The sequence below is a fragment of the Natrix helvetica genome, assembly GCF_964273705.1.
Source record: "Natrix helvetica genome assembly, chromosome: 2".
NCBI classification, from domain to species: Eukaryota; Metazoa; Chordata; class Lepidosauria; order Squamata; family Natricidae; genus Natrix; species Natrix helvetica.
Genome location: NC_138552.1, coordinates 190,905,960 through 190,922,665, shown reverse-complemented (window position 1 = coordinate 190,922,665; position 16,706 = coordinate 190,905,960). Strand labels below are relative to the sequence as shown.

The following is a 16,706-nucleotide window of genomic DNA, read 5'->3' as shown; positions in this document are numbered from 1 at the left end:
TTGGTTTTATTGTATATCTAGAGTCAGTTTGGAGCCAGGTAGTGCCTAAATTGAATAAATGAAATGAAATGATAAGACGGTCAGTTGCTACTAAACCAGGATGCTTAGGTCACCACTACATTCAGAAGCATTGTATCTCAAAGAGTAGCAGTAGCTTAAAGATAAGAGGAGAGGGTTATTGCATCTCTATAGCCTATTCATGGCTTGTTATCCGTTGATCTGTAGGTTTTGTCATGGTGGGAAACAAGATATTGAACTAATTTGCTGTTTGGCTTGATCAAGATGGTTTCAAAATCAATGTTAAACAAATCAACGGAATTTTTAAAATTAAAAAATACGGAGAATCGTGATTCCCAATGGGCATCTGAAATCTCCACCCTCTACTTCATAAAACAAATACAATCAAAAGTTAAAAGGAGACATTTTTAATTATCTTCCCTACAAATAAACACTTCTTATACTGTATATCTTTTTCAAAACAAGAGAGAGGAGAGACCGTCTCCTGGTTGTTACAAAAAGTCATAAGGGAACATTCAATTAAATGAAGTCTTTTGTCTACCCCGTTAGCCCTCCCCTCCCACTTGCTCCAGTTGTTTCTCCTGAAATCGGGAAGAGTTTTTTTTAAAGGATATTTTCTATCATCATAAATGTTTCTTGTATAAAAAAACTTATATATACAACTATGTATATAAGTATTATCCTATGCAATTTTTGTGCCAAACTCGGAGAAGTGCCACCTTGATTATCAAGTTCTTGGAGTTGGAACAGTTGTCTCTTGAACAGCTGCATTTGTGTAAGCCTGGAGGCAGGTGGCCTCACTGGTCACTTGCCACTCATCACCACGCTGAAGTTAGAAAGATCCATCCTTTTATGAAAAAAAATGTTCCAAATGTATTTAAGAGTTTAGAATTACTTTGCTTCATTCACAATGCCTAAATATCTTCCATGCTGCTTCCAGTTTTTTTAAAAAATGCCAAATGATAAGTATGATTTATGTCCTCACTAATATTAACAAACCCTTCAGCTTCCTAAAGTCAATGCTTTTCACATCCTCATTCATTTTACTCAGTTCTTCTGAATGTGAGGCTGTTGTGTTCAGTTTTGCCATTTTAGGAGGAGAAATGCCAAGCTGAAGAAGCCTTTTAGCTCCTTTGCCATTCTGCTTTTCTTGTCTCAATGTGAGATGCTGGTATCAGAACCATGAGGCAAAGAACGAAGCTGGCATTTGTGCGTAGGAAGGGAGGGTTATAACCAGCAACTCAGCTCAGGAGCGATCCAGCACAGTAGGAATAATGGTGAGCTGAAAACCAAGATCAGAAGCTGTTACAAATTGACTTGACTTTGGCTCTGTCCCCACTCCTACATAGGCAAAAGTCTGACTAGAAGAGAAGTCATGGTGGAATCTAAAACCAGTAGAGATCTTTGCTTTTATCCTGAGGTTGCAAACCTGAGAACAGAGAGAAAAGAAAGAAAAAGAAAAAGAGAAGTTGGAAATTTAAAAAAGGGAAGAGAAAAGAAATGAAATAAAGACAGAAAGAGCCAAATACCCCCATATGCTTGCAAAAATAGAGTAAGTTACTTAAAGCACAAGAACTTATTTCTAGAAGGAGTGTTAAATGAAGAATAAAGGCATATGGATCAGTGATGGGATTCAAATTTTTTTACTACTAGTTCTGTAGGTGTGGCTTGGTGGGTGTGGCAGGGGAAGGATACTGTAAAATCTCTATTCCCTCCCCACTCCAGCGGAAAGTTACTGCAAAATCCCCATTTCCTCCCAATCAGCTGGGACTCGGGAGGCAGAGAATATTTGGGAGTGGGGCCAGTCAGAGGTGGTATTTACCGGTTCTCCGAACTACTCAAAATTTCCACTACCGGTTCTCTAGAACTGGTCAGAACCTGCTGAATACCACCTCTGGTATGGATTAAATTCATGTGAGAACTTATAAAATCTAAGATGCTTGAAGGCACAACCACTGGGCAAATTACTAAACATTATAGCCTATACTGTATTCAGACAGTTGTTTACAAATGACTCACCTTTTCATTTATAAAAAAAAAATAGAAAAATGCCAAATCTCAGACTTTTTGTATAACTCCTGGCATCAAAAATAGTTGCCATGATGATCCTTGACCAAAGTAAATAGGAAAAAATAAAATTAACTTGCAGTGTTATTGTGAAGTTGACAGTAATGGACAATTCAGTGGAACAGTGTTTCTCAACCTTGGCAACTTTAAGAAGTGATGGACTTCAACTCTCAGAAATCCTCAGCCAGCAGAGTATTCTGGGAATTGAAGCCCACACATCTTAAATCTGTCAAGGTTGAGAAACACTGCAGTAGAGTTTCAGGACACTTACTGAAAGAAACAAAAAAAGACCTCACACTGTTGGTGTTCTGTGTCTGTTTCTCCTGTCCTCCTGGTAACATGATGCAATATGAGTCATGATGTCATCATGCTGAGTGTTTCCTTGTCCCCTCATGGAGAACCAATGATGTGGAGAGGGCTGAGGAAACACAACAGCTTTGTTCACACCTTGTGTTAGGCAAGCCGTGGTTTGTTTAATCAAGGATTATAGAAAAAACTGCTGTGCCTGGGTTCCTAACCTTATGCTAAACCACAAAGCATGGTTATCAAGTTACAGTGGCTGGAGTAACAAAACAGGTCACATTCTAGGTAATACCAGCTAAGTAAATTACATGATAGCTTAAAGTTGGGGTACATTTATCAGCTCAGGACCAAAAGCTACAATTCCAAATGGGACAGAAAATAGAATTCCAGTTTTGAGCTTTCATCAGGATTTTTAAGGGCTGAAATGGTTCTTTAAGCTTGCAGAAGACTTAAGTTACCTAATTTGCACTTAGAGTCTCTGGTATACAAAGAAACAAAATAAAAAACCCATGATCACAATAAATTATTTTTCCTGCCAGGTCTTACCTGTCTCCACATTCAGCCCTAAGCTCTGTGCCATCTCTCCCGCAGGACCAGCAAAAGGAGCTGGCGTTGTCCATGATGATGTGGCAGGCTCATTCTTGCCTAGCTCACACTGAGGGCTGACTGGAGTGGGCACCGAGGCAGGAGTGAGGCGGTGGGGACGCACAGAAGCAGTAGGCACCAGCAGCGAACCATAGCGAGGGTCAAAATGGGGGCTGTAGACCTCGTGCACTGTGGTGGGCCGAGGGTAAGCAGAACTCTGTGCCCCGATGTATGGGTGGTGATGGTGATGATGGTGGTGGTGAGCTGGGTGCCAAGGTTCCGGGGGGCCCTGATGAAGGTGGCTGTGCAATGAGCCTGGAGAATAAGGGTCCGCTGTAGCAAAGGGCAGTTCACTGTGGGCAGTAGCTGCCAGTGGGCTGCCCAAAGAGGCAGGCACAGAGGAAGGTTGGTAAGTGCTGTTCCAGAAGGAGGGTGGGAAACTACGCTGGCTCATGGGAAAAGATCCCTCTGTACAAAGAAAGACAAGGACAAAACAGGCAGCGTTAGAAGGATAGGACGACAACTATTTCTATTCTTTGTCATTTACATACAACCAATCGTGTATCTTCTAGGTCCAGGATGGCAAACCTATGGCACGCATGCCATAGGTGGCACGTGGAGCCATTTGTCAGGGCACGCGAGGTATTGCCCTGTCAGCTGGCCAGCGCGCATATGCATGCGGGCCAGCTGAGTTCAGCCTTCTTTAAAGCCATTTTTCGCCCTCCCCAGGCTCCAGAGGCTTTAAAGGAGCCGGAGGAGGGCGAAAACAGCCTCCCCCCCCCCGAGGCCCTCTGGAGGCTTCAGGATCTGGAATACACCCATTCTAGAGAAACATACTGGCTAGGCAAAAACTTTTGGAGACAACTTGTCTCTCAGATACCCAGGCCCTGTGCCATACAGGACTTTATAAGTAAATATTTTTCAGAAATGAGTATCATGAAACTGTGAATGGAAGGCTCAGAGCTGTGCTTTCGATTCTGAAATAGTTATAATTCTTTATAAATTTAAAACCTTGGTGTTCAAAATTGAGAGTATTTACATGCACCCTGAAGGTGAATTTTCTCCTCCCAAACTGAATGTCACCAAAAACGTGTAGGATATTATTTTTGAACACATGAAAAGGGTTTAGTACCAAAAAAGAATTTTCAAGACTTTGATGCTTTTAAAACAACAGTTGGTTTCATACACGATTGTATGCGAAACTCTAAGGTGTGTTTTATTTTGACTTAGTGTTAACCCAATCATGGTTTATACACCTCTAACATAAAACATAGTTTAGTACAAATATGCTGTTTCTGACTTATTCAAAACATGACTCGATGCAAAGAATGAAGCTGGTGTACCTTTTTATTCTTTCACATTAGCTTCAAATCAAAATATAAATTTCTACACAATTTTAAAAATTCTACTTACATTTAAAAATAGCATGTGAAGTGCGTTCAGATGAATGTTTGGTATTGTGCATTAAATTGTTCTGTTACTTATCAATTAAAAATCATTCTTAGTACCAGTCTCTTTTTATTTCTGTGTCTATAGTGGCCACCACTGAGTCTGATTGCTGACGATTGACCAGTCCCTATAGTTTTCTTTGCAATTTTTTCAAAAAATACTTTGTGACAGAATTAGCCACACAAAGCAGACACAATCACCTTCTAAGCAGCATAAGACTAGCACAAGACTCCCCTTGGTTCGGCATTTCACCATCCTTTGTGTTGCTTGGTTGCTTTAGGTTCCTAGCGCACACTGGAAGGCTGTACTGTATTTGATGGTCTTTTCCAGTGGTGGGCTGCAGGCTGTACGCCCTGGTACGGGCATACCGGAGCCTTCCTGGAGCACCGAAAACCGTTCCGGTACGGTGTTCCGGAGGGCCCACCCGCCCGCCCAAGCTCTTTACCTGTCTTTTAAGCCTTTGGCGCTTCCGCACATGTGCATAGCATGTATGGCGCCTGGGCGACGCTCCGCCGAGTAACTGGAGCATTGCGGAGGCTTGTGGAAGCGTTGCAGGCAGGTACGACACAAGCGCGCACCGCACACGTCCATGTGGGCAATGCCAGGCCCGTTCCAATCGTACCAGTGGGAACGGGATCCGGAACCCACCACTGGTCTTTTCACATCAGATAAATGTGTTTTTGATGCCTTCTTCGCAATCATAAAGCCATAGGCGCAGGAGTGGGTATTACACTAATGGATCAACTGCAGTGAGTCATGTAGATTTTTTTTCTGCAGCTGACCTGATGCCATCAGAATGAAACTACAGTCGTGCATCTGAAACTAAGTGTTACTATGCTCAGTAGGATCTAGTGCAGGGATGTCAAACCCAAGTCATCCCGGTGTCATCATGTGACATATTGTGACTTTTCCCCCTTTACTAAACTGGGCATGGGCGTGGCAAGCAGTCCGCGGACTGCATGTTTGACAGCTCTGATCTAGTGGAAGGGTAGAAGAGAACAAATTGTCATGAAGAGGAAGATCCCAACTTCTATCTTGAAGAGCCTTCAGTGGCACATTATTGTGTATGTTGTTACGTTATAGATCCGTGATGGTAAACCTATGGCACATGTGCCGGAAGTGGCACGCAGAGCCATCTCTCTGGCATGCAAGCTGTTGCCCATTGCTCTTCAGCTGGTCCTCACATGCACAGGAGTGCTGGAAACCAGAAGAGCAGCCACCCAGTGTGCATGCACACACCGGGAAGATGATAGTCCAGTTTCCAGTGTGTGCATGTGCACCAGCCACCTGCTCTTCTTATTTCTGGAGTGCATGTCTGTGTGGAGACCAGCTGGCCATTGCGCCATGCGCACACCGGAAAGGGAAAGATCATCTTCCCGGCATGTGCATGCACACTGGGCAGCTGCTCTTCCAGTTTCCTGCATGCGCAAACACACACACACACACACTTCCATTACAGCACTCGGTGCCAAAAAGGTTCTCCAACCCTGTTATAGAGAGAAAAACCGCATGCTAATTTCGAATACTGTTTCTCTTTATTTGTTTAGAAAAAGCAATAATAGGGACTACTAATTCTGCTCTTCCATAAAAATTCAAGTCTGGAAGAAAGATCAATATATCTGGAACCATGTGTTTTAATGTCAGCTTGGCTCTCAGAAGATGATTTAAGTTAAATTTTCTCTATGAGCATCTCATCAGGACTCGAAAGCTAAGTGGTGCTGCCTTGATTAGTACGTGGATGGAAGGTTGTATGAGAATACAAAGGCTGGAATTTTAAAAACAAATATCCAGAAAAAGACAGTGCAGTATAAAAGCATGTTGGTATTGCTCCTATAAAAAAAATGACACAGTGATATCCAGTGGGAGGCAAACAGTATTCAAACACATCTTTTCCCTAGCTTTGTTTAGGAAATGGGCAGCTGTAGCAGCACAAATTTCAGGCATAAAAATAAAGAGGTTGTTTTGACTCCTAAAGGTGAACTGCTTATTAACCAAAGTTTTCATGATGATAAATGTATTAGTCTTTCAGGTGCCACAGCACTCTTCATGGCTGTGGCTGAAATTTGAACCTCTGGTGCTTCTGAAATAGCACTGTCTGACAATGACACGCTTTTCCAGTTAGGAAGTTTTGTTCCCACGAAATAAATCAAGACAGTGATTGCAAAAGCTTTCCATTTAAACTTACAATTACTTTACTTTGACCGATTTCTATGAGACTACCATTGTGATATAGCCATAGATACTGAAGTGATGTTGCGATTATGTTAAGGGATTCTCCATGGCACTCAGATGCTCCATTTCATTTAAAAACAGAATGAAAGAGGGCTGAGCTTCAGAGCCCTTCAAGATATTTCAAGCTTCCATCCAAAAAATGTTTATGTAGACTTAAATAAAGCCAGATGAGTTTAGTCATAGAACAATGCCAATGCCCTCCTCTACCTGCTTGTCTTCAGATATTCTCAGAATTGCATAGACATTTACTAGAAGACCCTATTCCCAAGTGCTGTACTCATTGTGCCAAAGATGGACCCTAATGCCCTCCACATCTACCAATTGCTTCACTAAAAATAATCAGTTTTGTTCTCCCAGCAAAGAGCTAGCCCCAGAACTACCCTCTTAGAAGATTTTGGCAATAGGAAATATTCTCATCTGGGCATCTCATACATGCCCATTGACTGGTTAGCTCTTTTCCCCATTTCCCTCAGAATACATGGTGGAAGCCAAGCATGTCCAAAGTCCGGCCCAGGGGCCAATTGCAGCCCATTTTCAAATTTTGAGTGGCCTGCAGCCTCTCCTCCCCGCCAGCTCAGCCTGTCACTCATCCCTGCCAGCTGGCGTTTTTTCCTTCACTGCACATTAATGGTTCAAAGAATGTCAGGTTGAATGGTCGGCCCCATATATTTGAACCTCACCAAATCTGGCCATCCTTGCAAAAAGTTTGGATACCCCTGGTGTAAGCAATCTTTTTGTAAAGATAATAATGAATGCCTGTTATCTTTAAACACTGAATGGTGTGGCTTATTCAACGAATCTTGGTTAAGGCATTATAATTTTATAAACATCTTTCTATATAGGAACATTATGTTTGATACTGTTTGTTTTCCTTTTTATAAGTAAAAAGCTGGTATGTACTTCATGCACTTGATTTATAAGAATAGCAGTATTTTTGGTACACTGGAAAAAAAAACCTCTGTTGTTTTATTGGATCCATCCTTAGCAACCAGAGTTCATTTTTATAATTGCAAATATAGATTTTTTTATTGTTATAACATATTATTAGCTGCCCAGAATTGCATTTGCAAGATGGGTGGCCAAATAAACTGATTTATAAATGAACGTACCTACCGTAGTTTACTATTTGAAAAAAAAAGATATAATTACTACTTAACCAATCTTCCCTCTCTATACAACTTCACAGCTTTATTAAAACATGACTCTAAATATATTAATTCATATGTGCCTGACCATGATTTGTTTAACAGAATTGCTAAATGACACCCTGTACTAAACTATAAACTATGACTTCCTACCACGCTGACACTAAACTAAAATTAATCCATAGCTTAACGTAATCCATGAACCAGGCAACCTTTTCAGCTAATATTAACTATTCCCACAACCCAATATTCAGTGGAAAAGATTCCAAACAATTCTATTTGACCAAAGCAGAGCACCATTCTGGCACAGTAATAAGTTTCTTCACTGTGGCCAACAGGAACGCAGCAATCAACGTAAGAAGACAAAAGAGTTTTCCTACCTCTAAACATGCCTGAACTTAATTTTAGGAGAAGGTAATTTGGCAAAATTATGCTGTTCTAATTAATGTATGGAACCAGGGCTTATAATTTGAGGGGGGGAGGGCTGGAGAGATTGAGCAAAGTCACAGGGGTCTTTCTCATCTCTGAGAAAGTGAACAGGTTGCTTTCTGTTCTTTTTCCCAAAGCAAGTTTTTACATGGATGAGGCTGCTGGGCAGAAATCTTTATCCAGAAATATCACTGGTTTGCCCTCCAACCATCCACCCTGAACATGAACAGAAGCAGGCAGTGGGTACATTTGAGAATAAAGTATTCTGTTGCTTACACAAATCTCTTTATCAGTTCTATCACAGAGACTGGAGATATAAGTCTGTCTCTGTCTCTCTCTCTCTCTCTCTCTCTCTCTCTCTCTCTCTCTCTCTCCCTCCCTCCCTCCCTCCCTCCCTCTCTCTCTCTCTCTCTCTCTCTGTTCTTTCAGTTCTGCATTCACAACATATTCCTGGGTTCAAATTCTTTTATTCTTATATCATCTTGTGTCAGACTATGATTGGTAGTTCTGTTAAAATGAAGTAAGTCTCACAAACTTGCTTGCCTTTACTCATAAAGTGTATTATAGCAACCCACAGACCATCAGTTCTGCTCTCCCTTGCATACTGTACTTTAAAGCTATCTATATTTGAAAATAATCTTAGTTATCATAGATTCCCATCTTAGTTTGGTAGTATGAGCATGGAAGTTTCTAACCATGATTGCACTGATGCTAGGAAAGCTGCTGAGGGAAGGGACTTTCGGAGACTTATCCCCTAGATATAAATTCTACCCTGCTAGTCCTCATTTCTTCAGCAGCTGTTATCAGATGGCCCAAGACATTTTGCTGCAAGACGTCTCCCCTGCCTTTTTGTCCTCAAATATCAGGAATAGCAAAACTTTTCTTCAACACAAATGATGGGGCAATATTGATTACATCCCAAAACAATGTAGACTTTTTGGAGAGGACTGTCTCATTCTGGCTAACATTAGAGCCAGTCCTGGTCAGAATTCTATGAAATAATACATCCAAAGAAGGCTCATTTATTTGCTAGTGAAGATGTTACAGTCATAGGAATATTCTTCTTCTCTTAAAAGTATTCCAAACTTGCATAGCACAACAACTACCTATCCATGAACAACAAAAACACTCTTGGTTTCTTAGTTTTTAAAATCTCCACATAACTACAATCTCTCAAAACCCAGCAAGCTGAGAAATATACCCGTTTGTGGCCAATGCCAAAAGGAACCATCTACATCAGGGCAGGCAACAGTTTCCAGATGCCTTAGATCAGGGGTCTGCAACCTTGGCCACTTTGCCTAGAGGACTTCAACTCCCAGAATTCCCCAGCCAGTTTTAAGCCTAGAGGACTTCAACTCCCAGAATTCCCCAGCCAGCTGGGGAATTCTGGGAATTGAAGTCCTCCAGGCTTAAAGTTGCCAAGGTTGGAGACCCCTGCCTTAGATTATAACTCTTATGTTAGAACTCCAAGGACCCGAAGGCCACAGGTTGACCACCGCTTGACCCAAGCTCTGCGGAGTTGCATCTTCTTGAGACTCAGGTGACCGGGGCAAAGCGGGCCCGAAGGCAGCCGGAGACGAAGAAGACTACCCAGCTCACCTCTCCAAGCGGCGGAGCTCCTTGCGACGGCTTTGAGGCTCGCGCTACTGGGCGAGTAGCTGCTGGGCTGGCTGAGGGCTCGGCTGAAGTGCTCGTCCACCACGGCGCTGATGTCCCCTTGGAAGTAGGTGAACAGGACACACCTGGCGTTGATGTACTCGGCCTCGGGGGGCCGCTCTTTCTCCGGACTGCACTCCTCCTCCTTGATGCTGGCCGGGGCGGCGTGGTTGGAGAAGGACGAGCTGCTGCTACCGCTGGTGCTGGCGCTCTCGGCGGCTTCCTGCATCTTCGAGTAAAAGGCTAATTTCTGTGAAGGGGAGGCAAAACGGTCAGCGTCAGGGATCCCCCGCTGCCCTCCCCACCTCCCGCCTCAAGTATTTCCTACACGTGGGGGGTGTGTGTGTCTCGGAGCGACAGAATACACTTGCCCTTCTCTCCTGTCTTTCCTCTGGGAGCCCGAGGCGGTTTACCAGGCGGTCTGCTCTCATTTTCAATCCCACAACACGCTTGCTTGGGGGGGGGGGGGAAGCGGCTCCCCCTCGCCCGAGGTAGTCTTTTTTTTCATCACCTCAAGCCAATAAGGCACCATTTATCGGCGCAACCCGGCTGGGTGAAGCTTACCCGAAAAACCATTAGAGGCGAAGCAGTTTGGCAAACTGGCATAGTCACCACCCCCGCGAGCTCGGTGCCGGCCTGGAGACCTGGTCGAGAGTCTCCAACGCGGTAATGACAGGAGCTATCGCACACACGCCCGCGCGCCTCGTAGCCGTGAAAGCGCGGGAAAACCAGCGAGGAAAGGGTTCAGTTCTGCCGCGCCGATCAGCCGGCCGACTGAGAGGCTCCCCTCGCCCGCCGCCTTCGAGGAAAGGAGTTGTCAGAAAGGCGCGCGGGGCTTCCCGCTGCCACGAGTCCCACGCCAGGAACGCCAGTCACGCCCAGAGAAAAATAGAAGAGGGCCTGGGATTCTGAGGCGTCAGGCAGGAGCTGCTTGGGCGTCCTTAACTTAATTCCAACGATTCCTCCCCGCGCGGAGCGTGGCTTATGGGAGTGGTAGTCTAGCCCGTTTAGAAAGCAAAGGGCTAGAGAGAGAAAGACCGCCATAAGCCGTCGGTCGGTTTTCCAGGTGGCGGCTTCGTTGGCGACGTCTTTGCATGGAAAGTCTCTTCGACGGAGGCAATTTGGGACGGATATTAGCCCAACGCTCGCCTCTCAAGGGTTTCAAAACTGGCCAGGACGCGCCCGCTGCCTTTTCCGAAGCCCGGATGGAAGGGGCCTGCACCTTCGGCTGCTCGGCTTCGGATCCATTGGCCACGGGGGAGTTTCTGCCCGTCCTGTTCACTTCCCCGGGGAGAGTTTCTCCCCCTGCCTTCGCTGTGGGAATTTCGGAGAAAGGAAAACTCGACGTGGTCCCGGATCTTCGGTCAGCGCGCGCGGCCTGCGTTCCTTTTTCGGGTGGGCAGGCGCCAGCGGAACCTTTCAAAAACGTCGCGGCTTCGAACGGGCCGGAGGGCTGCTGGCCGGAGCCGAGAAGGCTGCGCGGAGCTGCACGGACAAAGGAAACTGGCCTGGGAATGGCTCGGTCTAAAAGGCCATCCACTTAACGCATCTGGAGAAGGAAGGCGACCACCATATATCACTGCCTAAAGATTCCAAACGACCAAAGGCAGTGAAGAATTTCCCACTCTAAATCAAGTTTATTTTCTCGTTGACAGAGTTAGCAGATCAAACGCCCAGAATACACGAAAAGCATAGGGACATCCAAGAAAACCGCACATTGAATAGTATAAGCAAGGGAAAACTACTCTGAAACGGATCGTTGAACCTGATGGCGATTTAAGTCATACTTTGTGCCTTCGGCTTCAGAGAGCCACAAGACTGTTTTTCCACCCTGCTGGGATACAAGTTTCACCCTCTGGAAACCGGGGAAACCCTGGACCTCCGAGAAAGACCGTGATTGTCGACTTTTATAGGATTCATTAGATCCAATGCTACCGAAATGAGCGACCTAGAATAGATTTCGAAGAGCCTTGACTTCTGTCCCGAATGTATAGCTTCTCGAGGACTACGGAGCAGAGTTCCAGTTGACTGCTCTCTCTTGGGCAGAAGGCTGCCTTCTCTTCAGAACAAATGCCTGCAGGGTCCTAGTTTAATTTCTCTTTTGGGAAAAATTAGGCAATAGGAATCACGAGCATTTTGAAGGGGGCGTTTCACGAGGTGGACGTCCTAAAATCACGGGACTCTTCCCATATTTAGCCCAAGCAGAAAAACCCTTGTTGGTTACAAGGAGAGACAGTGAAATGAAAGAGACAAGAGACTTATTCGTTTCAAAATAGATTTTTTTGGGGGGGAGGAGAAATTGCTCCCCCCAAAATTTATGTGGCCAATAGAGGGAAAAAGATATTTCGGAAAGGAACAGATTATATTTACGAGGTTCTGAAAAAGAAAGGGCGCACTCTCGAAAGTCGGCTAAACATTTTTCGCGTTGGCTTTCCCGCGGTTAAGCTGCTTACAGCTGCTACTTTTGGGAACGGCCGAAGCAAATAATTTGGATTCGGATGCAGTGTTAAGTGCCTGGAAAACATAATCGGAGAAACGCTTTCAAATGGGACTTTGTCAGCGAACAAGGCTGGACCAATCTCTGTGTCAACAATGATTTTCTCTTGAAAGTCAACTGAGAGGGCAACTGGATGGATTCCCAGTCACGGAGAAAGCTATTGCCAATGGCTACTAACTGTGGTGACCAGTACGTTCTGATGCCCTCCCTATCCCAACATGTTGCAGGCGGTCTTCCTTTGGGAACTGTAACATGTTGGGGCACTGGCCCTGATCCGGAGATTCTGATAAGAAAAATGTAGAAAGGTCATTTGATCCACTGCTACTCAGAAAAAGGGAAAGCACATTATTACAAGCCGATAAATTGTTCAGTCTTAAGATTTTTCCCTTCCAGAATCCATCCATTCCGATGTTCAGATTATCTCAGGCACATGTCTACTTCTTTTACTCTGAAAATCCACTGCAGATTACAGCCCTTGCTGTCATAATGTCTGTGCCCCAGCATTCTAAAACATTTTGGTTTTCAAAGCACCCACTGGCAATATTCCAATGCAAAATCCGCTGGAATTCCACAGGGTAGCAGGTAATGAAAATGTAGCATCTTCTCGGTGAAGATCCTTTGTTCTGAGTTTACAAGTAAGTATTCTTCAATATAGAATAATGGCAATGGGTAATTTTGTTGCTATTTGTATTAAGGCAGTGGAGAGAAATTTATTGTGGAGGGGAGAGGGAACAAGCAAATGAATACACTGCCTTCACAATACTTCATTTTATGGAGAAAATTGATTTCTGTTTCCTGAAGATTTAAACCAAATTTATTTTAAACGATTTCTTGGGAAGCAGAAGTTAGGCACTTCATATTTTCGACTGTATATTGCTAAGAAGGCAGCCCAAACAGCCCCATTCCTTAGTCATTTCTGAACAAAAGGAGAGGAAAGGAAACGAAACAGGTGCGATTTTCTTCTAAATCCTCTTTTAATCCTCTTTTATCCTAACAGGTTTAGAATTAAACAGTATTTTTCTGTCACTGTAAACAACAACAATAACAATATTAGGCCTGCTCGGGACGAATTCGATAAAACACATTCTATTTAAAGATGTATATTAGGTGCACAATCTTGTTCTAATCACATGGATTAAAGGTTGTTCAGACGATTAAAAACAGAAGTTTCCTTGTTTTTAACAAAAGATCCTAAAGGATATCCAGCTAGCGATTTAATAGTCAGTCACATCCTATCACGAATACAGACAGTATAGGAACGTCTGCATGACCAGAAACCGCGGTTCTAAATGAAGACGCAGGAACCAGTTCCATTTCGTATGGACTCTTTCTCACAAAGGGTTACGCAGTGTGAGGAATAATGCCGTGGGCGGGGGTATCAAAAGTCTGCAAAGCAGGTTAGCCAGGTTTTAGAAAGCCACGAAAAATTTCTAACACGTATGCCGAATATCTCGAGGTCAGAGATATTTATTGGCAGGTGAGATCCCGCTACTAAAGCTCGATACGATACCGTCACCTTCTTCTATGTATATCGCTATGTATACAGGTCCGTACCTATCTTAAAATAGTGAGGGGGGCGTAAATGTTTTCTGTGGCAGAAGCTTTTGCGGACAAATGCCACAATTGCTTAAATCATAATTGACGTAGTTGGATTTCGGATGGCGCCGGGCTCCGGTTTGCTTAACTGCTTTCGCTATAAGAGCGAGCGCTCTGAATACACCTTTCTAAGTTGAAAGCTAAGCTAACCGATAGTTGCAAGGAAGAATCTTCCATTCCGCCGCTACCAATCTTGGCGGCCAGGGCGGCTCGGATCCCGCGGGCGTCCAGAAGGTTTACACCAGCGATTTGGCAGGCCTTTCCAACTGTCCGTTTAGGATTTGCCTTCGGAGTTGTCCGCAGGAGGAAGCAGCGCGCCCTACGCAAAGGATTCCAAACAAAGAACTGGAAGAAACGAAATCCTTCGCCAAGACCACCAGCTCCATTGCACTCTGAGCATTTTAATAGGGGTGACTACTGTACTCTCCCACCTAACCCGCACTTATCTGTTCCGGGAAAGAGGAAGCTATTGGCCGACAGCGCGAATAAACCCCGAGGTGAATAGAACCAGTATCAGGCCAGTCTTCCCCACGCAACCTTGCCCTTTGGAGGGAAGCACCCGTCCAGCTACCTACCTGGTGGTAAGGACTGTAGGCTGCTGCGAAGTAAGGCTGGGGAGGACCGTAGACTTGGTACATAACATCCAGACAGCTCATGGCGAAAGGCGGCTGGGGCTGGCGCCGCAAAGCGGGCTAGGAGGCCAAGCCAAGGGGCGGCTTCTTCATGGGGCTGCCTGGGAAGCAGCCGAGCCCCTCGGCGACTAGGAAGAGGTGAAGCCGCCCTGGGAAGTCGCGTGGTTTGCTCTCTCTCCTTTGACGCGCCCGCCGCAACAGCCCACCAGCTCAGGACCCAAAGGCGCGGCGGACGCCCGTCGGGAGGCATTTAAACGGCAGGGCCGGCGTCAAGCGGAGGCGGAGACGGGCCAGCCCGCGGGACCAATGGGGAAGCCGCGTGAGCGCGCGCCCCGGACGCCTTAGTGCGCCGCGGACACTCATGCCGCGGTGCTTTGGGCTGCTGCGAGTGGGGAACTGGCCGGGCGGTGCTGAATTTCTCGTCCTTCCCTGTAGAAGAACAGCGGCGGCAACGTCTCTTGGAGGCTTCGTCGAGGATCGATTGGTTGCGTCCCTAGTCCTCCAATTCACGAACACCTGAGAAAGATGCAAAATTTGGAAATGCAGTGACAGAGCCTGGGATGAATGAGCAGATAGAAGCCGAACGATGGAGGTCGTTGATAGATTCAGATTGAAAATGCATGGACGTTGGAAAGGGATTGAAAGCGATGGAACCCTCTTACCCACCCACCCCAGTTAAACCACTTGGATCCCTTCCTAGTTCTGGTCAACTAATAGATTGACTTTATTCCCCTAACTGGGGTGCTGTGGTTCTGCACACTGTGTACCATAAGGTAACCACATAACCTTGGTTTGTACAATGTGAAGCTTACTTTGTGGATCTGTGCATAGTGAAGTGGTGATTAACTGGTCCTTGGCTGGCAGAAGAATTTAAGATGCTAATTTATTAAAGGGGACCCAGAAGGGAGCTAACTTTGGAAATTTATACTATCTTTTGCTCTTATCCTCTGCTTCTTACCCTTCATTTCTTGTTGAAATGGAGAACCTGAAAGTTACACAACTTTTGTGACATTTAGGTTATTTTTCCTTTTTCTTTTCTAATAAACTAATGTGATTCTTTTTGTTCCACCCAAATCATAGCAAATTATGAAATCATGAATTAACATTTTTCTAATGCTGATAAATTATACCAATGTTAGTTTATCTATTTCAAAATATGTTCTGATTTTAAAATCTGTATGTGTGATGTGTAGGTATGTATATGCACAATAAACCCAATACTAAATACTTTCTTTTCTTTCATTTCCTTATTCAACTACCTGGAATACTAGTGATTTGTATGACTTTCCATGGGCTCAGTTCCTTGGAGTTTTAAAGCCAATGAGTTATAGCAGCAATACTAATTCAGAATAAAACAAAATAACCTTGTAGAAATGAAATTAACAGGAACACATACAATAGTGCATAGAACATGTTCATTTTGCCAACTTGGGACAGAGAGGGGAGGCTGGTCCAGTGTATGGGTATCTACCTCACACCAGTTGTAAACAAACGAGGCAGAACTGATCAAATTAACTTCACACCAGAGTCAATGCAAAAAATGAAATCAATTCATAATAAGTCATGCATATCTTCTCCCCCCTCCCTCCCTCCCTCCCTCCCTCCCTCCCTCCCTCCCTCTCTCTCTTTCCTGTATATGCAGAATATCTTTACTGTATTTCGGAGAGGCATCTCAGTATGTAGCAGCACCTGGTCAATCTCATCTCAGTTTGGATGCTAAAATGACTTGGCCCTGGTTAATACTTTCCCCCCCAGTAGCACCCTAGAATAATCCAATCATTGTTGTGTCAGAATAAGAGTAGTAAGGACAGACATCTTATCGTTTCAGTGCAGCAATAACTGAGTGATGGAATGAAGATGTTATAAGTCTTTGGTAGGGAAATGACCTTGGATGTGAGATCCCTTGAGAATTTCAGGACTGTAGATTAGACTGGAAAGTTGAGAAAACATCTTGGAAGAAAGAAATAACAAACCACTTCCATAATGTTGTCAAGAAAAGGGCACGGGCTGAGTTTTCTACTCATATAATCCTAGAAGTTCAGTTTAACTTGAGAATGTCTTTACCTTTACTGGGAGGAACAGATTGTGATAGGCAAT

At 44.5% G+C, this 16,706-nt stretch overlaps 1 protein-coding gene across 3 annotated transcripts; it reads right to left on the bottom strand.

Moving 5' to 3' along the window:
- Positions 1 to 409: 409 nt before the first annotated feature.
- On the bottom strand, positions 410 to 15,776 carry VGLL2 (vestigial like family member 2). Of its 3 annotated transcripts, none has more exons than XM_081944578.1 (4): positions 14,553 to 15,772; positions 9,828 to 10,134; positions 2,935 to 3,441; positions 410 to 1,300 (listed from the first exon to the last, which is right to left on the bottom strand). In XM_081944578.1, the coding sequence occupies exons 1-4, from the start codon at positions 14,631 to 14,633 to the stop codon at positions 1,260 to 1,262; spliced, it is 936 nt and encodes a 311-aa protein (XP_081800704.1). In that variant the 5' UTR covers positions 14,634 to 15,772; the 3' UTR covers positions 410 to 1,259. The 3 variants fall into 3 exon arrangements, with proteins under 3 accessions (XP_081800704.1, XP_081800703.1, XP_081800702.1); XM_081944577.1 differs by having other exon boundaries at positions 410 to 1,447; positions 14,553 to 15,771; XM_081944576.1 differs by lacking the exon at positions 410 to 1,300 and adding an exon at positions 2,052 to 2,126 and having other exon boundaries at positions 14,553 to 15,776.
- Between the last annotated feature and the right edge of the window lie 930 nt (positions 15,777 to 16,706).

Coding starts and splice junctions, on each gene's coding strand:
- VGLL2 (XM_081944576.1), bottom strand. CDS start 14,633: ATGAGCTGTCTGGATGTTATGTACCAAGTCTACGGTCCTCCCCAGCCT. Junction 3,442..9,827: donor GAGCTCCGCCGCTTGGAGAG/GTGAGCTGGGTA, acceptor TTCTTTGTACAG/AGGGATCTTTTCCCATGAGC. Junction 2,127..2,934: donor AGGGCTGAATGTGGAGACAG/GTAAGACCTGGC, acceptor ACTTTGGTCAAG/GATCATCATGGCAACTATTT.